The 27,964-nt window shown below is 40.1% G+C and overlaps 1 protein-coding gene across 1 annotated transcript; it reads left to right on the top strand.

Annotated features, from left to right (window-relative positions):
* The first annotated feature begins 943 nt into the window (after window positions 1-943).
* pkd1l3 (polycystic kidney disease 1-like 3) lies at window positions 944-27,709 on the top strand. The gene is made up of 23 exons (XM_033632142.2): window positions 944-1,282; window positions 2,667-2,774; window positions 2,947-2,972; window positions 3,060-3,093; window positions 3,228-3,289; window positions 4,332-4,394; window positions 5,178-5,336; window positions 5,424-5,536; window positions 5,670-5,793; window positions 5,883-6,005; window positions 9,698-9,917; window positions 10,158-10,339; window positions 10,464-10,694; window positions 12,983-13,084; window positions 14,557-14,735; window positions 17,427-17,573; window positions 17,653-17,855; window positions 20,310-20,497; window positions 20,768-20,900; window positions 22,495-22,690; window positions 22,812-23,028; window positions 23,185-23,269; window positions 25,709-27,709. The coding sequence occupies exons 1-23, from the start codon at window positions 958-960 to the stop codon at window positions 25,753-25,755; spliced, it is 3,267 nt and encodes a 1,088-aa protein (XP_033488033.2). The 5' UTR covers window positions 944-957; the 3' UTR covers window positions 25,756-27,709.
* The last annotated feature ends 255 nt before the right edge of the window (window positions 27,710-27,964 follow it).

Consider the following 27,964-nt stretch of genomic DNA (forward strand, 5'->3'; position numbering starts at 1 on the left):
TGTGGCAATATGATTAGCTGCTCCTGTCCCTGTTTTGTTTAAAGGTTTTGTTTAAAGGCCTCTTGGTGTAGCATGATTATCTAATGACTTTCAACAGGGGTGGATGATGAGATAATGGGCCCCTGGGCACAGACATGCATAAGGCCCCAACACCTCTCTTACATAGGAGCATGACACGCAGACTTTATAGTTGTTTCAGCTCTTTTAGTTGTTGTTTGCATGTCTCTGTAGGTGTTAAGCATCTCTCTAACTTTTTTGTGTCTATTTGTGGTGTTTTTTGTGTCTTTTCATGGTCGTTTTGTGTCTCCGTGTTGTCGTTTTATGTGTCCTGCGCCTGTGTCTCTTTGAGTGACATTTTACAGGTGAAGGACGGGGGGGACCTGACACTTTAGGCCCCTGGGCCTGTGCCTGGTGGGCTCAAATCAGTGTTCCTGTGTCTGACTATGATTGTTGATATTGAAGAAGGCCTGAGGGCTGAAATATGCATAGTTGTCAGAGCCGTCAAACCTGGTAGATGCTATGCAATGATTGGGTAGTTTGCATTTGAAGGCGGGACTTGGTAGAGAGTGAAGTTAAGGTGCTTCTCAAGAAGCAGAGAGTATTTAGAATGATTTAATTTGAGTATAAGATATTTGTTTTTAAGATACTATCATTACAATAGGCCTACACATGATAATATAATACAGTATGTTATTCATGTTGACAACAAATGAAACATTGAAACATTGTCCTTGGTCACTACAGGAGGTTCAGTTTATGTGACCTATGGTGATGCCAGCTTCACTTTGCATCTTGTTTGAGTGTCCTCCGTGATTTTCCTAATGTATTAAGAACATATGCAGAGTTTTTCTGGAGAAAGCTCTCTGATTTCCATGTGACGGACAGAAGTGATCTTGCCCACCTCCAGCCTCAGTCCCTACAACACTATGTGCTTTAGCTCTGTACATTATCATAACAATGGCTGTGTTACTTCGAACCTGTGTCTTTTTGTGGATTTCAGCTGGATTTCTATCTTTATCAGAAATATCTGAGACCTGTACGGACTACAATGACTGCCCCGCACCGTGTACATTTAAAAATGTTCGTTTTGAGTTTCTGCGAGTATCTAAAACTTGGTCCCAAGCCAGGAGTTGCTGTGAAAGGCGAGGAGGGGAGCTTCTTAGGGTGATGAACAGCCAGATTAAAATGTTTCTGAGCAACATCACCAGAGAGAAAAGCACCAGCAATTGCACATGGTGGCTGGGGAAGGGGGTCCACGAGCAGGACCAGGACCCCACCATACGTGAGTAAAACACAAACACACACACACACACACACACACACTGCTTTCCTTTTACTGGTGTACGTTTTCTTTTAAATTATTAATTGTGTTTTTTACGTGTGATCCTTGAATTGAAGTGTCTATGGCCTTTCTGTCTGTACATGCAGAGTTGTGGAAAGTCATGCTTCTTACTTAGAAATAATATTTATTTATATTTATTCATAAAATACCTCAGATTTACCTCACAAAGCCAGGGTTTCCGACTTTCTTTTGCCCTGAGTAAGGCTGGATTTCATCTGAAATGTTGTAATGCAGTCAAACAAAATCTGACTTTCACTAATTTTTGATATTTTCCCTTGGGGGATATAAATGTTAATTTCATTATTTTTGTAATTTTTTGAAATATATATATTTTTTATCTAAGAAAATATGGCAAACTTCTTGTCTTAAACAAACAGCACTACAAGAGTTTTCCAAAATGCAGTATAAAAATCAACAAAATTCTTATGTAAGTCAGAAAATATGTTGGAAATATGTCAGTACAGCATTCACACTTTTAAAGCTGTCAGCACATTTTATATGTAAAGTCCACTTTTTAAATATCTGACACTAGTTATCTTGTGACATGTATTAACTAAACTAAGATGATCTCTGGTGCTAAAAATTAGTCCATCAGGAGAAAACTCATTAAAATGAACAACACTGATAACTCTGATTAATCTGGTCAGGAAAAAATACCAAACAGCTTCCAGCTTCTACAATATGAAAACGTTGGTTTGATATCATTGGATATAAATATGTTTTGGTTTTGCTGGGGGGCGGCACAGTGGTGTGGTGGTTAGCACTGTCGCCTCACAGCAAGAGGATTCCTGGTTCGATTCTGGGTGGGGGAGCCCTTCTGTGCAGAGTTTGCATGTTCTCCCTGTGTCGACGTGGGTTTTCTCCAGGTACTCCTACTTCCTCCCACAGTCCAAAGACATTCAGGTTAATTGGTGACTCTAAATTGTCCGTAGGTGTGAATGTGAGTGTGAATGTTTGTCTGTCTCTATGTGTCAGTCCTGTGATAATCTGGGGACCTGTCCAGGGTGTACCCTGCCTCTCGCCCAGTGTCAGTGGGATAGGCTCCAGCCCCCTGTGACACTCAAGAGGATAAGCGGTTAGAAGATGGATGGATGGATGGTTTTGTTGGTTAGAAAAGGACAAAACAAGGATCTTTAAGACTTTACACTTGGCTCTGGTAACTTGATGTGATGGCATTTTTCAATATCTAATTGATAAGTCTGAAAAATACTTGATAATTGCAGCCGAATTGTTTTTGTCTTTATTGGGTTTCAGCTAACGAACTTGTAACCCAAAGCAGTGTCCCAAACATTAAGTTTTCTTAATGCTTTTGTCCCCTTAACAGAAAATGCTGACATTTCAAGGAACAACTGCACATACATGAAGCTTAATCCTCTTCAGCTCATCCCAACGTCTGACTGCAACCAGAGGCGAGGCTTCCTCTGCACCCACAGTACGCATCAACAGCTTCCTACTCACTACTTTGAATTTTATGTCTTTCCTTGCTTTCTTCCTTCTTTCCTTCTCCTGCATTCATAATAACTGAGAGAAGTTTTTTTATTTCATTATTTGTTTTTTTTATATGCAATATATTGTTTATTAAAAGTGTCCTTATTGTTTTAAAGATTTTAGCTCTTCATCAAACACAAAGGTAAGAGAAACATTTCACATTTGAAAGAAGCCGTATAAACATCTTGACTGAGTGTTCATGTTACTTCTGTTCATGTTTTCTCTGCAGTACCGGGCGACGTTAAATAATGCAGCCAGATCTCGTAAGTTGGACTGAAACATTATGTATGACATCATTTCAATCAGCATAAAGAAAGTGAAGAACAACAGACATAAAACTGAATTTGTGCATCTGCTTCTTTTTCTTTCTCTATCTTCAAACACACTTTGATTTCAGGGCACAAAAGGAATGTGAGCAACATGGCTATGCATGTTGCAGACATTGACAACCTCCTCCTGGTAAAAGACCGTTCGACCCAGAGTTATTATAGTTTTGTATTTTTCACTGGTTGTTATTTTTATTTCACTTTTTTTTATGTTGTGTGTTTTTTGTTTTTTTTTAGTTTTCAGGGTGGCTTTGTTTGTTTCAGTTTAGTTTTTATTGTAAAAAAGGCTCATTTTAGTTTCGTTTTTATTAGTTTAACTATTAGTTTTAGTTCTTTGTGGGTGGTACTTGTCAGAGGTAAGATTTAAGAAGTTCAGAAACACAAATACAACACTTTCTGAAGGCTACTGACTGACAGCCATGTAGACATCCCAGTCTCTATGAGAATGCACCAATGCCTCCTTCATTTAATTTTTTTTTTTTTTTTGTAAGGACAACACACATTAATTAACATTTCCGTAAATGTGCCAGTGTTAGCTTGCTGGCTACTTTTCAGCTGCAGCCCTTTGGCAAGATGTTACATACAGACAGCATTAACTATAGCAAACAGAAATTCTTGCGATAGAACAGAGGCTATGCAAAGCAACAAGACAGCATGAAGCACCGACACATAGCTTAGCATTACATGCAGACATGCAGAGTAGCAATAGAAAGTAAGCATAGATAAAATACAGTAGTCATTATGTAGGTCTTAATAAAATGTTAAAACATGCAGCTACAGGTCACGTGCACTAACACACAAGCTATGCTACACAAAGTTAGCTACTCTGTTGATAAAATATATATTGCATACATACCCATGCAGAGTTGGCTACCTGGCAACGAGCAAAGGTTCTTTTCCTCTTCCCTGCTGTGGTGACAAATTTGGCCAAGACTAAAACAAGACATTTACTGCATATCTGTATTTTACTTTATTGAGTGCACAGTATCTTTTCAGTTTGTTTTCACTTTTTCCAAAGTCTATTTTTCATTTTATTTTGGTTAATTAAAATGTTTTTTTTTTTTTCACACCTAGTTTTAGTTTTTAGTTAAGTTTTAGTTAATAACCTTGGTTTGACCATTGAACAGGAATAGTAGTTACTCAAAAAGTTCATAAATGCTGTTCCTCTGACACAGGAAGCAGATAAAGAGCTACTGCGTATGGAAACGACGATGGGGGAGCCAACAGACGACAGCAGGGTGGGTTCCTTTACTTTGGAAAGTCTGTAGAAAGTATTACTGTAAAACTTCAATTAGTAGCCCGGGCTATTATTTGCTTAAATCACTGAACTCAACAGGCCTATATTTGGGACAGGCGTCTCTAGGGGAAATTTCTTTTACACCAAACTGTTGCTCAGCAAAGATGGAAAATACAATCAAATTGTTTATCTGAACCAGTATGAATATTACTTGTATAATAATTAGACTTCGAATAACATATCATGTGTTATGACACTCGTTTAATGGCACCTGAGGATAACAACACCCGGCATATTGACACAACACCACTTTATCCTGTTAAATCTAAAGGAATAACTTACTGGGCAATCGAGGAATGGACACGTATTCTGACTTTATGACCACTGAGGAAGAAGGGAGTCACCACTTTTTTTTCCCAATGCTGGCAAATTTGAATGACTTATTTCGTCTTCTTTGGTGCTCATGGGTTCAGTAAAATGAAATCAACCGCGCTAACGATGTGTAGCATCTCCATATTGACTAGCTTTATCTCAAGTAGGTAGTCAACAGTCAGGTTTTATAAATCCTAAGAACTTCTGTAGAAATGAACTGCTTGGCAACCAGACCAGGTGTCTAATTCAAACAGGCCTTTATTTGTCAAAATGTGCAGCCACACTGGGCCAGTAAGAGGGACTAGGATTTTAACTAAAGTTTTACAGTACTTTATCGCTGTTGCATTAGTCACCTTTTTCATGCCGAGAGTACGTCATGGCATATTTAATGAATATGTTTTCCCTTTCACAGGACAAATTCATTCAGTATTTGTTGGCAGGCACTAAAAATCTGAGTGCACAATATGCTTTGAACAACAACGACACTATCAGTCACATAATCAACTGTAGCACCGGCATCCTCCTTCTCTCAATGAACAAATGCGACATCGAGACTAACCCAAACCCTACGGTAAGTACTGCATTTAGCAATCGTACTCATTTTGTCACGTCATGGTTGTTACGGTCAAGTGACGTTGCCTTTTTTTCCCCTCTCCAGTCTTTGTTTGAGGAGGTCTTTGAGATCTTTCGGACGGTCTCGATGCTCGTGGGTTCAGCAACCTCACAGAGAATTGTCATCAGGCACCCAACAGGCACCATCTATCAGAGCAGGTAGGTATTTTCTGTCAGAGTATCACTCATCGGATATTTCGTCAAACATCTTTGCAACTTGTCTTTCATTTGTAACCATATAAATATGGCAGCAAGCATATTTAAAAACCAAAACTTATTTCCCTCCTTTCAGTCACACACCTGCTGATCTCAGCAATGCCGTGCTGGGCTCAGAGCAAGACGGTGAGTTCATCATACTCCCCTCACTTGCAGCACTTCAGTCTCAGCTTGGAGGCCGCAGCCCAATCATCGCTCAGGTCTGTGTGTGTTTTAACATCACGTGTAAATGTGTTTGCATCTTTATTGTCACCTGCAGCTTTTTCAACAGATCTTTTCTCTTCCGTAGATGGCTACGTTCTCAAGGAACCCCCATCCGTCTGATGACAACATCTCAGGAACTCTTTGCAGCCTTTTACTTACCGATGGAGTCTCAGACATAAAGCTGACAAACCTGACAGAGATGATAGAGGTACAGCCAACATGGGAGCTGGGTATTGTGTCATTAGTGCCATAGTGCTACTTTTTTGGGTGTAGGTGGCAAGCAAAGGGGGAGGCAAAGGTGACATTTACAGAACACTGTGCATCACATACAGATATTTAACATTATAGTGCCTCCAATGAGCCAGTCAGTGCAGTTTTCAAAATGGCAGAAGTGTGATTGACATGTAACATAAACCAGGACACAGCCAGTAATGGAAAGGTTGGTCAGAGTGACCGCACAGAGAGTGAAGCTCCTTGATGGCAGCCAGGGACACCTTGTATATCAGAGCACTAACCTTTCACAGATCAACAGTGGAGTCAGCTGTGACAAGAACCACAAAACAGGAGAACTGACTGTTCCAAATGAAGGACAAAAGGTGGTAAATATAATAATAGTACTAAAAATACAAAGAGGAAGAAGTCACAAGTCTAATCCTTAAGAAAACCAATTTACATAACTTGCAAACTCATATTTTTAAACATTTATGTCTACAACAAAAAATGTACAGTACAGGCCAAAAGTTTGGACACACCTTCTCATTCAATGCGTTTTCTTTATTTTCATGACTATTTACATTGTAGATTCTCACTGAAGGCATCAAAACTATGAATGAACACATGTGGAGTTATGTACTTAACAAAAAAGGTGAAATAACTGAAAACATGTTTTATATTCTAGTTTCTTCAAAATAGCCACCCTTTGCTCTGATTACTGCTTTGCACACTCTTGGCATTCTCTCCATGAGCTTCAAGAGGTAGTCACCTGAAATGGTTTTCCAACAGTCTTGAAGGAGTTCCCAGAGGTGTTTAGCACTTGTTGGCCCCTTTGCCTTCACTCTGCGGTCCAGCTCACCCCAAACCATCTTGATTGGGTTCAGGTCCGGTGACTGTGGAGGCCAGGTCATCTGCCGCAGCACTCCATCACTCTCCTTCTTGGTCAAATAGCCCTTACACAGCCTGGAGGTGTGTTTGGGGTCATTGTCCTGTTGAAAAATAAATGATCGTCCAACTAAACGCAAACCGGATGGGATGGCATGTCGCTGCAGGATGCTGTGGTAGCCATGCTGGTTCAGTGTGCCTTCAATTTTGAATAAATCCCCAACAGTGTCACCAGCAAAACACCCCCACACCATCACACCTCCTCCTCCATGCTTCACAGTGGGAACCAGGCATGTGGAATCCATCCGTTCACCTTTTCTGCGTCTCACAAAGACACGGCGGTTGGAACCAAAGATCTCAAATTTGGACTCATCAGACCAAAGCACAGATTTCCACTGGTCTAATGTCCATTCCTTGTGTTTCTTGGTCCAAACAAATCTCTTCTGCTTGTTGCCTCTCCTTAGCAGTGGTTTCCTAGCAGCTATTTGACCATGAAGGCCTGATTCGCGCAGTCTCCTCTTAACAGTTGTTCTAGAGATGGGTCTGCTGCTAGAACTCTGTGTGGCATTCATCTGGTCTCTGATCTGAGCTGCTGTTAACTTGCGATTTCTGAGGCTGGTGACTCGGATGAACTTATCCTCAGAAGCAGAGGTGACTCTTGGTCTTCCTTTCCTGGGTCGGTCCTCATGTGTGCCAGTTTCGTTGTAGCGCTTGATGGTTTTTGCGACTCCACTTGGGGACACATTTAAAGTTTTTGCAATTTTCCGGACTGACTGACCTTCATTTCTTAAAGTAATGATGGCCACTCGTTTTTCTTTAGTTAGCTGATTGGTTCTTGCCGTAATATGAATTTTAACAGTTGTCCAATAGGGCTGTTGGCTGTGTGTTAACCTGACTTCTGCACAACACAACTGATGGTCCCAACCCCATTGATAAAGCAAGAAATTCCACTAATTAACCCTGATAAGGCACACCTGTGAAGTGGAAACCATTTCAGGTGACTACCTCTTGAAGCTCATGGAGAGAATGCCAAGAGTGTGCAAAGCAGTAATCAGAGCAAAGGGTGGCTATTTTGAAGAAACTAGAATATAAAACATGTTTTCAGTTATTTCACCTTTTTTTGTTAAGTACATAACTCCACATGTGTTCATTCATAGTTTTGATGCCTTCAGTGAGAATCTACAATGTAAATAGTCATGAAAATAAAGAAAACGCATTGAATGAGAAGGTGTGTCCAAACTTTTGGCCTGTACTGTATATTACTAATTAAGTAAATGCTATTAGAGCTACTAGTTGTCACGGTCAGTGTCAACTTCTTTTGAGACAAAGTCAGCATCCTGTTAGCGGTCGCAGGGGGGCTGGAGTCTATCCCAGCTGACATTGGACGAGAGTTGGGGTACACCCTGGACAGGTCACCAAACTATCACAGGGCTGACACATAGAGACAGACAACCATTCACACTCACATTCACACCTACGGACAATTTAGAGTCACCAGTTAACCTGCATGTCTTTGGACTGCTCTGTCTGTTATTTTCGACCCACACATTTTGCATACTGTAGTTTGCTTTTTCTCGACCACCATGTAGTTTCTGTACACATATGAAATAGTGATGGGCAAAGCAGTTCTCTAGATGTAGCTGAATCACTAGAATCAGTTCATTAAAAAGATTCATTCACCCAATAGTTCAGTGCTTGGCGGGAGGTTCGTCTGTCCTGCACTGGTGAGTCTCATTACTGGCCAGCGTAACGTTTTAAGTTTGTTTATCTGGAAACTAAGTCTGTTAAAACAATGGGGAGGTGTGTGATTGTGTTCATGTGGCTTTACTCCTGGCTACATTAGCCGTTAGCTTGGAGAGAACGGTCCCTATGAAAGTGTATCGCTGAGAAGAAATGATTTGAATCACTCAGGGATCAGGGTTACGTCGTTCACCAAGTGATTCGTTCACCGAGTGATTTGTCACGTGGTAGGCAGTCCCTCCCTTCACCCTGGCTGCCTCGCGACTCGCGAGTGATTCATCATTTGCATGGACTGAATCAGTCCACGCTCGCTGCTGAGCTCAACTGAACTGAGAAATGAACAAACCAGTTTCACAAGCGATTCAGTTCAGTACTTTCACTCAACAGATACGTTTTTTTTAACGATTCATTCGCGAACGACACAACACTAATATGAAATCATCTTTGGTATCATTTTTTCAGCTGGTAATGTAACGTTAGTTATTCATGGTTCTCTCCAGCAACTTGACTGGATGCTTCAACCAAACAATGTGGATTCTGGGAATCAAGTGTCAATTTGCTGGGAATGAATAGCGTTAATGTTATTTACTTCAGAAAATGACTCATGACACACGTCATAAATAACACCCTTTTCAATCTTTGAGGAAGGTCTCAAATAATTTTAAGTCAAAAGAGTCAAGTCCAATTGAAGTCACGAGTCATTGGTGTTTTTTTAAATTCAATTGAGGTTGCAAGTCTTTTTTTGATATTGTCAAGTCAATGCTAAAGTCATCAGATTTGTGATGAAAGTCCAAGTCATGTGACTCGAGTCCACACCTCTGGTCCAGAGGAAAATGAAACTCACTTCCCCACAGAGCTGACACAGTCTATTTTCATCCTGAATATTGCTGAATCTGCCAACTGTATTGTTTGAAGGAAAAAGACCTTTTCTTAACTGTGCAACTAAAAATCTTTGGTGTGATGTAACATGTGATTTAAGGCTACATGTTTGCTTAACTAAGATATATATCCACAAGTTCAGTTTTAATATTAATCCTAAACTGCTTTCTGTGGTTTCTCCAGATCTATTTGCGTCATCCAAATGCGACAGCACTGACTAACAGCACTGTTACATTGGAGAAAAACACAAAAGCACTAACTCAAATCAACGTCTCAGACCCTAATGTGACCATCTTCCTAAATGTGGAGCCCAGTGCTAATGTGTCATTGGTTCTTAAGCTGTCCGAGGGGTCACCTCCTAATGATACATATTTTGTCAGCACAACCAACTTGAGCCTAACAGGTGAGTGTCACTGCTGCCTGACCTCTGATTTTTAGCCATAGAGTTAAGAAATCTATTGTAACACTGTGTAGCAGACAGACCACTGTGATCCAGGTAGGTATAATAACAGCACAAAATAATAATAGACACCATTTTAGCATAAACGTATGTGTTCCCAAGTATCTCATGTATTATTACATCAGATATATTTGAATTGGTTCTTGGATTATGAAGACATACGTCGGCTGATTTTTGCAACAGATGGCTATCGCTGGATGATAACCCCCGAGATGTTACAGCAGACTCCTGGAGTCTGGTATGTTGACACCAGACTCTTTAATACCACTTGGGAGCCTGGTCTGACGCTTAAGATCACTTCTTTCACAAGCAAGTGCTTATACTGGAACACAGAGAGGGAGATATGGACCACTGATGGCTGCCAGGTGAGTTTATCCACCTGGATAACGTCTGATGAACGTGGCTATGTTACGTTCTCTGCATGTACAGTGATGTTTTGGCAGCACTAGCAGTTGCATGTCAGGAAGTGATGTGCTGTCTTTGTCTCAGGTGGGGGACAAAAGCACTCCAGAGCGAACGCAGTGTCTGTGTAACCACCTCACTCTCTTTGGGAGCTCTTTCTTTGTGATGCCAAACTACGTGGACTTATCTCGCACAGCCGAGCTGTTCAGCACATTGTCTGAGAACTATGTCGTGTTGGCGCTGTTATGTGCTTTCTTTGGGCTCTACCTGGTGACTCTGCTGTGGGCCTGCTATGCTGACCGCAGGTCTTGCTCTAAGGTCAGTCTCTCCAAACGGCACTCATAAAAAATGTATTTTCACATTTGTTTTGTTATTAATTAAAGTGTGAGGTTTCAACCGATTGCGTCTTTTAATAAAAGAAGCAGTAAAACAGAGTAAAAATACTGTTTCAAGTCCTGCATTTAAAAGGTCATAGGTATTAACATCAAAATATACTTAAGGTACAAAAAAGTAAATGTACTCATTAGGCCCAGATTTATATACAGTCAGGTCCATAATTATTTGGACAATGATACAGTTGTCGTCATTTTGGCTCTGTACACCACCACAATGGGTTTTAAATGAAACAATGAATACCTGCTTAAAGTGCAGACTCTCAGCTTTCATTTAAGGCTTTTTTCAAAAATGTAGTATGAACCGTGTAGGAATTACAACCATTTCTTCACACAGTCCCCCGACTTTAAGGGCTCATAAGTATTTGGACAAACTAACATAATCATCAATTAAACAGTCAGTTTCAATACTTGTTTGCAAATCCTTTACAGTCAATGACTGCCTGAAGTGTTGGACACATAGGCATCACCAGATGCTGGGTTTCTTCCCTGGTGATGCTCTGCCAGTCCTTTACTGCAGCCGTCTGCACTTCCTGCTTGTGTTTTGGGTGTTTTGCCCTCAGTTTTGGCTTCAGCAAGAGAAACGCATGCTCAGTTGGATTCAGGTCAGATGATATGACTTGGCCATTGCAGAACATTCCACTTCTTTGCCTTAAAAATGTCTTTGGTTGCTTTTGCAGTATGCTTCAGGTCAATGTCCATCTGCACTGTGAAGCATCGTCCAATGAGTTTTGAAGCATTTGGTTGAATCTGAGCAGATAATGTAGCCCCAAACACTTCAGCTTTCATCCTGCTGCTCTTGTAAGCAAGACAAGACTTCACTAGAATAAATACAGAGGGTTTATCACAAGATGCAAACCATTGGTTAGCCTTAAAAATGGAAGGCCAGATTAGAGTTTGTCAAAAACCATCTAAAAAGCCTGTACAGTTGTGGAACAGCATACTATGGACAGATAAAACAAAGATCAACTACCAGAATGATGGGAAGACAAGAGAAGGAAGAAGGGAAGGAACTGCTCATGATCCAAAGCACACCACCTCATCAGTGAAGCATGGTGGAGGTACTGTTATGTCATGGCCATGTATGGCTGCCAGTGGAACTGGTTCTCTTGTATTTATTGATGATGTGACTGCTGACAAGAGCAGCAGGATGAAAGCTGAAGTGTTTGGGGCTACATCATCTGCTCAGATTCAACCAAATGCTTCAAAACTCATTGGACGATGCTTCACAGTGCAGATGGACATTGACCTGAAGCATATTGCAAAAGCAACCAAAGACATTTTTAAGGCAAAGAAGTGGAATGTTCTGCAATGGCCAAGTCATATCATCTGACCTGAATCCAATTGAGCATGCGTTTCTCTTGCTGAAGCCAAAACTGAGGGCAAAACACCCAAAACACAAGCAGGAAGTGCAGACGGCTGCAGTAAAGGGCTGGCAGAGCATCACCAGGGAAGAAACCCAGCATCTGGTGATGCCTATGTGTCCAACACTTCAGGCAGTCATTGACTGTAAAGGATTTGCAACCAAGTATTAAAACTGACTGTTTAATTGATGATTATGTTAGTTTGTCCAAATACTTATGAGCCCTTAAAGTCGGGGGACTGTGTGAAGAAATGCTTGTCATTCCTACACGGTTCATACTACATTTTTGAAAAAAGCCTTAAATGAAAGCTGAGAGTCTGCACTTTAAGCAGGTATTCATTGTTTCATTTAAAACCCATTGTGGTGGTGTACAGAGCCAAAATGATGACAACTGTATCATTGTCCAAATAATTATGGACCTGACTGTATATCATGTCAATGGTTCATAACATGAAAGCTTTAATTTGTAAGCATCACTAATGTTGCAGCTGGTAAAGGTGGGGCTAATGTCTTATATCCTGTTGGGTAGATTAATCCATATTAATACATACTAATTTATTTTTTTGAATATGATAATAATCTCAATCTGCAAAGTAACTAGTAAATCGTGTTGCGAAGTAGATGTAGTCGAGTAAAAAGCACATATTGGCTTCCAGATGTAGTAGAGTAGAAGTATAAAGTAGCTTAAAATGAAAATACTCAAATAAAGTACAAGTATTTTCCTTCTTTTTAACTGGTGTGTATTTTGTTTAGTAAATAAACTCTTAATATTCATCCCACTACCAAAATGCAGCAGTTTCTGCCAACACATTAATATTTACACACCACAATGTTGTCTGTTGAACTATCAGAGGAAGCTGACCCTGCTGGAGGACAACCACCCAGGCGCTCACTACAACTATCTGATCAGTGTCCAAACTGGTCATCGCAAGAACGCTGGGACTACTGCCAATGTAAGAGCCTTTGTTCATTGACAGAATAATGATTGGCTTTTTTTCAATATTTCTGACAGAGAGTTGACATAGCTCGTAGAATAATAATCTTACTGAGGGTACCATACACTGGGATCAGTCGGACCCAGTAAGTATAAAAAACAACATTGTCAACAAGCCCAAATGTCCTCAAATGAGACAATAACATAACCTAATGTCCTCAAACAAGTACAGCCTAATTAACAGTGTCTTATCTTCTTACAGTTGCTAAAATTGGTCAAATTTGTTGCCATATCAAACTACAAACATTATTAATCATAAATAAAGAAGTTTCAACCATAACATGTGATCAGGTTTTGGACCTTGTCCGCTTATGTATCAGGATCAGCTGCAGACTGACTTGGCAGAGATGGCTGCCATCTTGTTTTTACATTTATTAGTGTATTGTGCTCTTGCTACCACTAGAAGGCACAAAAAAGTGTCAATGAACAAGGACAACAGATCTAAGTCAATCAGAATGAAGTGTAAGTTCAAGTAAACCCAAGATGTGATGTCCTTATACGAGGACACAGGGTCTCAGGAGGATATGTTCTGGTTGTGTGCAGATCTGTCCATCTTCTGGAGAAGTATTTTTAAAGTTTTTAGTGAGGTGTTTGAAACCCAATTGGATACTAACCCAGTCTACACACTCTTTGGTTTAACTTTGAAGGAATCCCATGCTATCTTACCAAACAAAGCCTACGTGGTCATAGCCTTCACTACTCTCCTGGGAAGATGCTTGATCCTTTTGAACTGGAAACATCGTGCTCCCCCATGCTTTTCTCATTGGGTCAGAGATATTATATAGTTCTTAAAGCTAGAAAAAATCAAACAAACACTCATAAGGTCCTCACAAACCTTTACTAAGATATGGACACCCTTTTTTGATGTTTTTGATTCACTACAGGAACCCCTTAATAAAGAATAAGGTGGTACCTATAGATGTTGTATTATAGCTGTAGCCTGAAATCCTATAGGTGGGTGGGCAAGGTGGGAGACATGGAATCAGGGATACAGATTTCAGTTTGTCAACATATATGATGAATGGTGTTTTTTTATAGTCATGGGAGGAATGAATGAATTGAAGTCAAATATACATGTTTTGTTTCTTTTTTTTTATGGGATAAAGACTTTGAAAATCAATAAAACATTCACAAATTCCCCACCAACACCTGAATGCATCAGAATACAGAGAGGTAATAACTGAAGTTCAATACAACGAATGATTTGTTTTCATAAAAATACTCATAAATAGAACGATTAAATGTTTACCGTTGCAGATTACCTAGCATATACTAGTCTTTTTAAAAGAAACTGAAATGAATGAAAAGCCTTGAATGAAATGCTATACTGGTTACTCTGACACTATAGTGTGGTGCTTTCCACAGTCTTGGTTCAGGTCACTGATGTGTGAAACCAGTGCTGTTATATGTGCCCTTTGTGCTGTCCTATAGGTGACAGTGAAGCTGATTGGCTCACAGGGCGAGAGTGACACACACAACCTCACAGATCCTGACAAGCCTGTCTTTGAGAGAGGAGCTGTCGATATGTTCGTGTTGGCCACACCCTTCCCACTGGGCGAAGTGCGAAACCTCAGGCTGCAGCACGACAACTCTGGAGGTCATCCGTCATGGTACTGGAGAAACAATTAATACATTTAGTGCTACTCCAGATCAGAGCAGGGGTGCTTCAGTGCTTGGATAATTGGTTAGTGTCACTGTGAGGATGTAAGCAGGGTTGTTAGAGCTGTGTACAGGTAGTGTTTATTGCCTCATCTTGGCTTCTCACAGTGACACTTTGAAATGTCAGGCCTTTGTCGTCACGTAGCACTACCTTGTTATCATTTCTCATTAGAGACCACTCCCAGCAGGCTGTTCACATGCATGCACACACACTTTGGGGAAGAACAGCTGTAGTCTAATAAGAGGGGGCATAAAGAATCACAGGAAATGCTTTGAGCAATATACAGTGCTGGTCTTCCACTAAGACTACCAATGCAGCACCAGAGGTTGCTGCTATCTTTAATATTGGCAGTAAATATTCAAAGAAACTTCAAAGTAAAATACACAACACACAAATATGGGTGAAGAATGAGGTAGCAGTGTGCTATAGGACTGTCTATGTCATATAACACTCAAGAGAAAAAAACGCATGTGCTCTTGAAGATAAGGGTCAGCACGTGGGAAGAAAAGGTACTCATGCGTGGAGCAGGAACAGATGCTCTTGAATTAAGTTAAAAAGCCTTTATTTGAAAAACATGGCTGCTTACATTAATACACAGACCGGTTTCAACCCAAAGGTCTTCATCAGGGTGTAAAAGGGTGGACAGGAGTCAAGCAAAACATTTTATAAGCTTGATAGGGGTGTCACCCAATCCTGATTAATAAGTGAATGCAGGTGGGGAACAGCAATGGATCACAATGAGAGGCCATTTTGAAGGTGACACGCCTCCACAAGTGTTCAGAGAAAACAAACAAACATCCTGCACTAAAATGAGAAATTACTAAGCAAACATCAAAATTACATACATCATATAAAAATACAATCCATTACTTAAATTAAGTTGTATCTGTACAGAAACATATAACAGAAAAAGAAAATTGGAAAAAAAGGTCAAATATGGGTACATATATATATATATATGATATATATACAAATATGGATATAGAATCCTCTTCTTTTGATGCTTCCTATTTGCAGAGTTGCCTAGAGTATGGAGTTAGATTTGTGTCTTTATTACATGCGAGAAAGATAAATGATATGAGAGAGAAAAAAAAATGTTTGAGACTAAAAAAAGTTTTGAGAGGAAAGTATTTTGTCATAGAATATAAAAAATAATAATTTGAGATTTAAAAAATGATTTCTGAGGAAAAAAAACTCTCTCTCTCAAAAAACTTTTTTTTACTCTCATTCTCATTCTCAATCATTCATCATCTGTGTCATCATCTTACCCAAACATTGGAGTCTCCGCTCCCAAATAACACAGCGCATCTATGCCAGTGAATCGACCATGGTGGATGAATGATTCAGTTGAATTCGACTCCCAAGACGATCCTCACCCAGCTGTCAATTCGATTGAGACTGGCCAACAGGAACGTGGCCCTGCCCATGACATTATTTGCACAGCGAAAGCAAAATCCTGACACGACAGCAGAGAAGGAAAAATGTTTTGAGAGAAACAATTTCTTTTGAGAGAAAATGTTTTCACACTGATAGCAAAAAAAAAAAAAAAATTTGTTTTTTGAGAGAGAGTTTTTTTTCTCGGAAATCATTTTTTAAATCTCAGAAAAAAAAAATGTTTATATTCTATGACAAAATGCTTTCTCTCAAAACTTTTTTTAGTCTCCAATATTATTATTTTTTGCTATCAGCGTGAAAACTTTTTCTCTCAAATATTTTTTTTCTCTCATTTTTTTTTCTCTCATATCATTTATTTTCTCGCATGTAATAAAGACACAAATCTAACTCCATACTAGCGTAGCTTAAAGGAACAGTGTGTAAGATTGTGGGGGATTTAGTGGCATCTAGTGGTGAGGATTGTAGATTGCAACCAGCTAAAACTTTAGGATTAGGATTCCAACAGTGTTTACTGTTCAGGTGTTTTAGGATTTACCGGGAGCCAAAGTATCCGCAGAGGTCTCTCCTTCTCCGAAACCAACCGACCAGGTGATTAAAAACGGTAAAAGCACTGATTATTAGTTTAGGATACAAATCAGTGTTTCTCTGACGCTGTCTGGCTCGTCAAGACGCGCCACTATCTCAGCACCTGCTAATGTTTGCTCACTTTTTTTCTCTGATATCGTTAGATCCAGACTTTCAGGTGGTTTTTACTGGGAGCCAAATTATCCACAGAGGTCTCTTCCTCCTAAAAACAAACAGACTCTGTGATTTAAACAAGTAAAAAATACTGAAAAAAATCAGTGTTTTACTGGCGCTACTCATTGCGGAGGGGGTGCTAGTTACAGTGATTGACAAAAAACAAAAAAACGTGAATGGCCCTGTCTAGAGCCAGTGTTTGGTTTGTCTGTATTGGGCTACTGTAGAAACATGGCGGTGCAGCATGACAGACTTTATGGACAAGGACCTGCTCCCTTATGTAGATACAAACAGCTTATGATAAGGTAATGAAAATGCAGCTCTTACTTTTAGGTGATGATACATTAACGAAAACACACTTACTATATCAAATTCCATTTCTGCCAATATATGCCCCTAAATCCTACACACTAGACCTTTAAATATTATCTAACATTTGCATTTCTCACATAAACAACCCATGTGGTAAATGTATAATTGTTGTTTTATGATTTCCCCTTATAAAAAGGTATATAAACAAGGTGACCATACAAGACCTCCAAACACGACACGTGTTTCACTTCTTCTGTGACTGCTGGCTGAGTGCCGACCGTGGAGACAACATGACCAAGAAAACCTTCAATGCTGCAAAGAACAACGAGATTGCCAGCTTCAGGTCAGAACCACGTTACACTGCTGGAATAAAGTCAGCTCTGGAGGAAGTGTCATGATGGGTCTCTGTTTTTCTCTGCCAGGAATATTTTCCAGAGCAGAACATCGACTGGCTTTAGGGATGAACACATCTGGGTATCCATCGTGGATCCTCCCTCACGCAGTCCGTTCACACGTGCCCAGAGGGTCTCTTGCTGCATGAGCCTGCTCCTCTGCACCATGGCCATTAACATCGCCTTCTGGAACATTCCTGTAGATGAGGACTCACCAGTGCTCTTCCAGTTTGGTGAATGATTTTAGCTGTTAGTTAGATGAAGAGAAATTTTAATACACAGAGAGAAAGCTAATCTTTGTTAGATTTATCAGTGCTGTTGCTGGTTCACAGGCATCTGAAGATGTTTCTAGAATAAAAGGTCACTTACACAACAAGCCCACGGATTTTTTTAAGAAAGTTACTATACTGATCATAAAACTGAGCGAACATCTAAAATGTAATATAATGAGCTGTTTTCTTTAGGTCTCAAAGTTTTGGAGAAAGGTCAAAAGGTAGGAGTCAAGACGTGAGCTGGAGCAGAGGGCGTAATGTGAAAACTAAGTTAATTGGCTGCCTATTGTCTCATTTTGTATTTTCTCCAGCACCTCTGCTTCCATATGTGTACCCGAAACATTTCTAAGTGTGGAGGTGTCAGCACAGGCCCACAGCAATAACTGAATATGTGTGGGATGAGGGACTAAAGCAGCTTTCACAAACTTTTGAGTACTGCTGATTCTTGTTTTGAGTTAAGGCTCCAGGAACAGCCTCAGGCTTTAAAGGCAATTTTTGTAGTGGCCAAACTGTAGAATCACAATGTCCAGGTCTTTCATGTGATGCCATCAGGCCCAAAAATACTTTCCCCAGAGACTTACATTGTGAAGGAGATGTCTGTTTACCAGTGGATACATTTTTTTGAGTGTCCCTACTCCCAAGAAATTACTAATTTCACGATCAAAATTTGGTCTATTTGGTTATTTTGAAAATCAAGAGGAGCCCCCCTTTTTTTTTACCCTTATTTGACTTAGCGGAATGCTAAACCAGAGGTTAGCCGCTCAGCCGGCAGAAGTCTTTAGCACGCTTGTTCTATGGGCTTTTTTTGGCTTTATGTGCCACCAAGCAACTTTCATAGGCATGAACAGGGCCCTGCTACAGTGCTGTATCCAGTTCTCTTCACACATCCGTGTTTTGAAGCCTCAAGTTTGTTATTTTGGCTGCTGCTAATTTGGATATTTGGAGCTATATGTGACGAAATTTGGACAAGAGGGTGGAGCAGTGGAGAAGCAAGGGGGTGGATCTGTCTCATAGACAGATGGTGGTGATGCCTCACAGACAGCCTGTCTCTCAAAGCAGCCCTGCCCTTAATTATGCGTAGCTTTAGCCTTAAATGGTTATGTAAAAAGTCATCCCCTGTGAAGTTGTCATGAATGAGGAAATTAGCTACAGAAACTAAAACTGTTTTTTGTACCAGGCTGTAAACATATTTATACTTTAAAGTTTGGTATTTAAAATGGGTGTCTAATGAGATTGACTCACTTTTACAGCCAGCCTCAAGTGGCCATTCATGGAACTGCAGTTTGTTGCTTTAGAGATAACGTCATTTTTCAGCACCAGAGGTTGCCTTTTTTTGTTTGTATGTTTTTTATTTACAAAATCACCCATTCACATTTAGCTGAATGCAGATTGTCCACAAGAGGGAGCTAGTTGGTCAGCCTCAGACCAGCTCTGGACAGTGGCAGTAGTCTCACTCACCAGACCTTTCTCAAGAAAAGAAAGGTCTGGCTGGGCCGACTCTCACTTTAAGATTGGAGAAAAAAAACGCCCCGGCTGCTTGTATTTCTTTCAACCAATCACAATTGTTCTTGGCGGTGCCACAGCAACGTTGCGCTTGCAAAAATATTGCCGGGGGGAAACAGGTTTTGGTGTAACACGCCCACAAAAATATCGCCTACAGGATGCGAACCATGGCAGAAAAATGGCTACATCCCCGCAAGATCAAACACCGCAAAAGTTAGTAAAGGACGTGTTGAAAACTGCAACCGGAGGTGGTAGGACGGGACTTCAGCGGGTGGCTCGTCCTGCCCAATGAGAGGCTGATCTTTGCAGCGAACTTCCACCCACTCAAACTACAGTGCCAGTAAAACCTGCGGGCCTACACATGTCAATGTCACCACCTTCAGGCACTGTTGAAGCTGCTGCTTTCTTTGTGTACCTCTGTGTGTGTGTGTTTGAGATTTGACATTTGCCGCCTGTTAGGTAAAATGAAATAATACTTAGAAATGGAAGTGTATCCACTATGCGAGACTAAAATGGATTGTTGTTAACTACATTGAATTACAAATACATTTCAGCATGAGATTTTAAAACACCAAATTTAATATGATTTTATGATGTAAAACATGTGTAAACCTGACATTAGATTCTGTTTTTGAGTCTTGTTCCTGGCCGCCTGATGAGTCCCTCCAGAGGAAATACTTGCTTCTTTAGCTGCCTAATAATTAAGTACAATATTCACCCCTACCTTTGTCTGTGTGCTTTTTGGTGTTGAGCAGGTAGCGTACAGACTTTATCAGGGCTTTAATGAGGTTGATAAAAGTCATAAAACCAATGTGCTGCCTGAATGATCCAGACAGGTTTTAGTTGCCTCCCATCACTGACACTGTGTCCTTGTTTTTTATTTATTTATTTATTCATTTTTTGCCTCTCCAGGTTCATTGCAAATCACCTGGCAGGAGCTCAAGGTCGGGATCCAGAGTGGTCTTCTCATGTTTCCAATAAACATCCTCATCATCACCATCTTCCGAAGCATCAGACCTCGCATGATTTCAAAATCTAAAAAAGATGACCCGGAGGAGAACTTAAGACCCCCTGCAGTTACCATACCATCTATTCTGAAGGTGTGTTTTGCATTGTCTAATCTCTGGGGTATGACAGCATGTTCAGCACAACTTTCTGTGGCTTTGATGCTTGCCTCATCACTGACCTTGTAAACCCAGGAACACATTTTCTATTCACTTTATGTTGCAGTTGCTGTACGCCCCCTGTGTGGCTTTGACCTTTGCTGAACTTTTACTGTAAAACATGTATTCCTACTCTTCCATGTGTTTGATCAAACAGTGTACGTGGTTGCATTTGGTATCTGTTGTGCATCACTCGAATATCCCTAGGATACAGAGGAGGTGATTTTTGCAGTGAGCAGTAGTCCGAGGAACAAGATGTCAGAGATGCACAGGCTGGAATCCACCGCTGACCTCTGCCCGGCCTTGGACAGAGTGCATGAATTCATCCAGCTTATGCAAGGTAGTTTTTATAGTTAGGGGTTTTTTTTAAACAGAAAGGTATCAAACATGACTCAATAAAATGAAAAAAAGGCCCTCTGTACTGTCTGTATAATCAAGGTTAAAGATTAAAATACACTGAAATTACACTAAAACAAAAAATCCAACAGGGCTGAGATGGGGAAAGTGAATGAATAAGACACCAAAGTGGTACAATGAAACAATAAGGCTGGTGATATTGTATACTTTTGTCAACACACCCTATGAAAAGACCAAACCAACAGAGTCAGCCTCTGACTGCTATCCAGCTTCACCAGCCTGTTTGTTGCCCATTAATTCATACTGAAGACGTGAATCTTGAGAAACAGGTCACAAACATATACTTTAATTATGCCTCCGAACCGGCAACAGCCGTGGCTGGAGGCATTGTGTTTTCAGATTGTCTTTCCATCCATCGGTTGCATTCTTGTAAACGTAATATGTCAAGAATGCTGTGAGGGAATTTCTTCAAATTTAGGACCAATGTTCTCCTGCACTCGAGGATGAACTGATAAGATTTTGGTTGTCAAAGATCAAGGTCAATGTAGCCTCGTCCACTGCATTCTGGTGAATGCAATATCTCAAGAAAACCTTAAGGGAATTTCTTCAAATTTGGCACAAACGTCCACTTGGAATTAACAGTGTAAGAATCTGGTGGGTGGAAGTCAAAGGTCAAGGTCACTGTGACCCCACAAAACATGTCTTTCGCCATAACTTAATCATTCATACACTGATTATGTTATGACAAAATTTCACACACATGTCTGATAGGATAAAATGTTGAATTGATTACATTTTATGTCCAAAAGTTTAAAGGTCAACATCACTGTGACATCATAGTGTTCTTCAGAAACATGTTTCTGGCCATTACTCAATGTCATAACTCAGGAACAGAGGGGGAGACATTTGGTCAGATACTGACACTAATCTTGGGTGCCCACCCTGAAACTGTGCTGAATGTATAGACCATATATGCTGCTGGGGGTCAAGATGTGTGTGAAACATCCATATTTTCACAGACGAGGATGTAAACTGTAACTGTAACTTGACAGGTTTGCAGATGCATACAACCGCGAGGCAGTAATTCTATTTTTTTATTTTTTATTTTTTAAAGAATGGGATTTCAAATCAAATCAAATCAAGTTAATCTATATAGCACATTTAAAAACAACCACAGCTGACCCAAGTGCTGTACAAAATAAAAGAATGACACAAAAATATGTAGCAATATAACATGTACACAAATATAAACAGAATAAAACCAGTGAAAAAGTTTATAAAATACTAAACTTTTAGACCACTACAAACAACCAAAGGCCATTGAAAACATGTACATTTTAAGATTTGTCTTAAAAGTGTCAGTGGAGGGTGAGCATTTGATTGAGAGGGGAAGGCTGTTCCAAAGCTTTGGAGCAGCTTCCACAAAGGTAAGATCTCCCTTAGTTAAAAGACATTTGTTCGGAGGATCTAAAGGGGCACAGATTTGGTGCATTATTGAATATTGGAGTGCATATACTGTGCAGAGAATTGCAAATGTACTGTAATGACATGCTGGTCTGTGTGTAATCCTGTCAAAGGGGAGAATGAGAGTGACCCCCACTGGGTGTACTGCAGCAAGTTCCTCCTGGCTGGTCTGTGTCACCTCCTGATGTGCCTCGAGAAACTGGATGTAAAGAATTTCCCAAGTACAGACGAGTATCAGCGGACCCTCAACGTCACCAACATACTGGTCCGCAAGGCTGAGATGGTCTTCAGCAGCCACTTGGCCTACTGGTCAGCACTCCAGGCCGACAAACAGACACTGAAATATTCATGTAAACTAGAAATATGACTGGTTTTATCTAACTTGAACATCTTGTGTGTTTCGCTCATTCCTTTCCTCTCCTTGGCTCAGCCCGCCTCCTGTAAAGAAGAAGAAGAAGTCGGCGAGCTGCTGGCTGCCCTGGTGGTGTGTGTTTCTGGGCTGGTTCCTGTTGCTGTCCATCAGTGGAGTATCCACTTTCTTCACCCTGTTGTACGGCTTGGATTATGGCAGGGAAAAGTCAGTCAAGTGGGTCATGTCTCTGGGCCTCTCCCTCTTCCAGAGCATCTTTATTCTGCAGCCTCTCAAAGTGAGTAAGCTTAAAGTGAATCAGATGTTCATTTTATAAAGTCATTTTGTCTAAAAAAAAAAAAAACTTTTTTCCAGCATGTCACACTTGTTAAAGAATAATATGACATGTGACATTTAAGTTAACTGCTTCCTTGTGGCTTGTTTTTGTCCACAGGTGATCGGTATTGCTGTGTTTTTTGCCCTGCTGCTAAAACCTGTAGCCGTGGAGGAGACTGAGGAAATTGAGCAGGTGATGTTAGGTAAGAACAGCATTACGCAGCCCATCTGTTACCAGAACAGCTTGGCGTGAACAGGTTCCTAGCTGTTAGTAAGACATTGTAAATACGGTGCTCAAACATTTCACATCTGCTCTTTATGAAACAGTGTTTCATGCATTACGTAAGCAGTTCATAGCTCTTTCCTTTGTCTTTGATCGTTTCTGTTGATCTGATACCTGTGATATTTAGTACTGAAAGTAACCAGTATAGCAGCTTTTCATCTTCGTTATTTGTTTCTGTTTTCCATCAACCTTGAAGCTGGTATGATGAATGTTTTTATATTTTCAGTGGGTCAAATGATTATTGTGTGCGCTACTCGTAGTAATGAACCCAACTCTGCAGTTCCCTCAGAGCTTTTTTTGTTTTTTTTGTTTTACGACTCACAAATTTATGGTTTTGGTTTGCTCACTGCTCTGAAAAAAATACATTTTCAGATGTAACGGGCAGCTAAAAGATGAAAGCCCCTAAAATCCACTGTACACTTCCTGCTCAGCACCAAATGGTAGAGTAATGGTGAAAATGGTGGAGTATTACCTGCTAAAGAGAGAGATATATTTCCCTCAGGAGTTGGTGGAGACCAAAAACAGAGCTAAAAGTGACTGAATATTGGACTTATATTCAAACAAGTTGCTCCATGTTTGCTGGATGTGTAAATAAGCAACTGTTTGCTAACACGTTCACAATTAAGGTTTAAAGGTCCAGTGTGTCGGTTTTAGGGTAATATAAGAGGTAAGTTTTCTTTGTATAATCACCTGAAAATAATCATTAAGTTTTCATTTTTTTAGAATAAGTCTGTGAGTATGAAACTACATTCGGAGCACGTCTCATATGGAAGTATTAAGAGAACTGGATATGGTATTGACCCTGTTCATTCCTATGAAAGTTGCTCAGTGCATAAAGCCAAAGAAGCTCCATTTCCGCAGTATGCAATTACCTTGATGATCAGCGCTGCTTCCACATCACTGGGCCCATAGAACAAGTGCACTTGGGACTAACAGCCAAGCATGGTTAGGCATCCAACTTTCACCAGCAGAGCGCCTGGCTTGGCCTGAGTGTTGTGCTCTGCTAACTTGAATGGAGATAAAGTACTTAAATCTTGTGACTCTAAGACTTTAGACTTAGACTTTCAAAATGTTATTGGACTGAATGGATTAAATCCTGATGGTGGAATGAGTCATTTAGTGGGAGTTGTGACACTCAGAAAAATGTATCCAATGATTCATAGACATGGCCCAATGTAAGTCTATGGGGAAAAAGTCGGACCCAATGGCATCATGTGATGGACCCTGAAAACTGTAGTACCACTGTTTGGCCACTACAGAAATTGGCTACGTTGCACTTCCTGCGGGCCTGGAGTCTCATCCACAGAGTCCGGCATGTTGCATGTTTCCACAGTAGCCCAGAACAGACAAACCAAACACTTGTTCTAGATAGGGCCTTTGTGTCAGCCACCATAGTGTGCTGTCCCTCCATGACAAGCCGAACAGCACTGATGTTTACATGAGGCTGAAAGACCTCTGTGGATAATATGGCTCCTGGTAAAAACCTCCTGAACAATGAACACTGAGGGAATCCTAACCGGAAGTTTCAGCTGGTTGCGATGTGCAATCCTCACCACTAGATGCCACTAAATCCCCCTAAATCTTGCACACTGCTCTTTTAAAATGTCCACATGGTGTTCACAGCTCGTTTCTGCTGGTCCCAAAGTGGACAACATTTCACTTAGTACAGGTTTAAAGACTAATAATAATAAAAAAATAACACTATAACTCTAAGGGGAAAAATTAACTAGTTTCAATACATTACATTACAAAAAATCTTATTCCACGGGTTGCTGGTGGTGTGATCCCATGAACGCTGGGTCCTTTGCAGTGGCCTTGATTCGGGTCAGATCCACGGCCCTTTGCTGCATGTCATCTCCTCTCTCTCTCTCTCTCTCTCTCTCCCCCATTTTGTGTCTATCTGTCTTATCTAATAAAGGCAAAAAAGGCAAAAAAAAAAATCATGAAAATTCTTCTTTCAAGCTTGTCACTCGAAACAAAAACTTTCATAAAATAAATATGTCTGTGACAACTGATCTAGTCAAAGACCTGAGTGGAAAAGAACATGCTTTTGGGATAAACTGCCTCCAAATCTCATTTATCACATAAATTGTTTAGTCCAAACTACCTATTCATTATTCATAAAGAAGACAGAGGTATCCATTCCATTTGTTTCAGCTTGACTGCAGAGAGCTCTTATGTAATGATGCATGTGAAACAGTAAAAATATTTGCTTTGGCAACTACAAACTAGTGACCCTTTTAGTTTTGTGCTCCTCCCAAGTGAATCCTCTCTCTTAAGTGTATCAGTGCATCCTCCCTTTAGTTTAAGAGAAGTAAAGTACTGTGAGTCTCACTGCACTGTCTTCTCCATCTAACAGAGCAACAAGACAAGTGTAGACGATATTCTGGCAGGGACACACTGTGAGGAGGCTGCATTTAGCGGGATAAGCTGTCTTCTCCAACGGGCCCAGCTACGATCCACGTCACCCACGCTTCGTAAACACTCTTTTGCACTTATCGGAAGTTTTAACATTTGGAATATAAAATTCACTCTGGTGTTTTATATGTGTACAGCCTGAGAAAGTTTTCTGAAATGGTGAGTCAGAGTAAATGGGTAATTAAATAACTGTTGCTCTTGCTTGTCAAAGTGTTGCTTTTTCCAAGTCATTTATTATTCCTGACAATGGATGGATTACTGAACGGGTATACAGGTCCAGGGGCCCAAACTGTCAGGGCCCGATCTGGCCTTAACCTCAGAGACACATATCGACCAGGTAGAGACTCAAAGAGACCACAAAGAGACTCAAAATGATCAGAGAGGGACTCAAAATGACTACAAAGAGACTCAAAATGGCCACAAAGACACACAAAACAATGACAGAGATGCAAAATGACTACACAGAGGCTCAAAATAACTACAGAGAGACTCAAAATGACTACAAAGAGACTCAAAATGGCCACAAAGAGACACACAATGATGACAGAGGGACACAAAATGACTACGAAGAGATTCAAAATGATGACAAAGAGACTCAAAATGACTACAGAGAGACTCAAAATGGCCACAAAGAGACTCAAAATGACTACAAAGACACACAAAATGACTACAAAGAGACTCAAAATGACCACAAAGGGACTCAAAATGACTACAAAGACACACAAAATGACTACAAAGAGACTCAAAATGGCCACAAAGACACACAAAACGATGACAGAGATGCAAAATGACTACAGAGAGACTCAAAATGACCACAAAGAGACAAAATGTCCACAAAGAGACTCAAAATGATGACAGAGACACAAAATGACTACAAAGAGACTCAAAATGGCCACAAAGAGACACACAATGATGACAGAGATGCAAAGCAACTATAAAGAGACTCAAAAAGACAGCAAAGAGACACAGAATAAATACAGAGAGAAGTACAACCACGGAAAGATCAGAGAGGAAGAGTAAGAGGCTAAACTATAAAGTCTGTGTCTTGCTCCTCCCATGAAGGAGAGGGAGTGGGGCCTTCCACATGCCTGGCCCCAGGGGCCCGCTGTTTCATAATCCACCCATGTCCATGATGCTGAATATTTTTGTAAAGAAAATCTCTGGTTGCTTATTTTAAACAGCATTTGTTCAATACCAATATGACACAAGATCTATCATGAGCTGTCTGAGTTATTTTAAATTCAGTATAGTACTGGAATAGAAATCCTGCTAGGACTGTTAAATTTCTGTGCAGATATACCTTTAAAAAGTCTTTAAAAAATCTGTGAAGAAAATACATGTTTATTTTGTTCTTGCTACCCAAGTTAATTTGGGTTTTATTGAAGCATTTTAGTGTTCCATTATTATTAAAATGATATTTCAAAGACTCACAAAAGGGAGGAAATACTGGATCCTTTTTGTTTTTACATTTAAATAATAAAACATTTCTGATATTTATTATTGGCATGAATTATTTTTTATTAAAATATCAACCAGTGTTCCAAAGCCAAATGCTGTCAGCATGACTAGTCATCACAGTGTCTGACAGGCAACCATCGACTGCTCACCAACATGGCTTTTCACTTTGAAAAGAGTGGGAAGGTGCTCTTATGTAATTGCACATATGGGAGCTGATTATTAATTGATTGATTTTTTTTCTCCGTTTCACCTCTACGTCACTGTAATACATGCTGAAGGTGCATGTCATGACTTTTTATCATACATGCCGACTTCTATGTGACTCAGTCTGTCCTCCCTTTGAATGATTTATGCAGCAGAACTAACTTGTGCTTCTGGTTTGGGAATACAAGACACTTTAATGTCCTGTCTTAAAACCTTCTGTGCTTTTATTTAACCACATATTTATTTATTGTTTTAATTTAGTGATACTGTATGTGTTGTATGTGTGAACTTGAATAAACTGATCTTATATGACATCGGAATGTATTTGATCTGTCTGTCTGCATGTCTGTTTGTCTATATCTCTATCTCTACACCTCTATACCTATTGATATTGCAGTCAATGAGGTTTGCTTGACTAAACTCCGAGCAGATGTTGCATCTTCGTCTAGATCAAAATCTTCTTCTTCATTCTTGTAAAGAAATTTGTCCTGATGTTTTCTTATGTGCAGGAATATATAGCAGGAAATGTTGCTCT

This window comes from Epinephelus lanceolatus, chromosome 2 (assembly GCF_041903045.1).
Source record: "Epinephelus lanceolatus isolate andai-2023 chromosome 2, ASM4190304v1, whole genome shotgun sequence".
In the NCBI taxonomy this organism is placed as follows: Eukaryota; Metazoa; Chordata; class Actinopteri; order Perciformes; family Serranidae; genus Epinephelus; species Epinephelus lanceolatus.

Excerpts from the sequence above, each read along its gene's own strand:
- pkd1l3 (XM_033632142.2), top strand. The coding sequence starts at position 958 with ATGGCTGTGTTACTTCGAACCTGTGTCTTTTTGTGGATTTCAGCTGGA. Across the intron at positions 3,094-3,227 it reads AAATAATGCAGCCAGATCTC|GGCACAAAAGGAATGTGAGC; the intron begins GTAAGTTGGACT and ends CTTTGATTTCAG. Across the intron at positions 22,691-22,811 it reads AGCAGCCACTTGGCCTACTG|CCCGCCTCCTGTAAAGAAGA; the intron begins GTCAGCACTCCA and ends TCCTTGGCTCAG.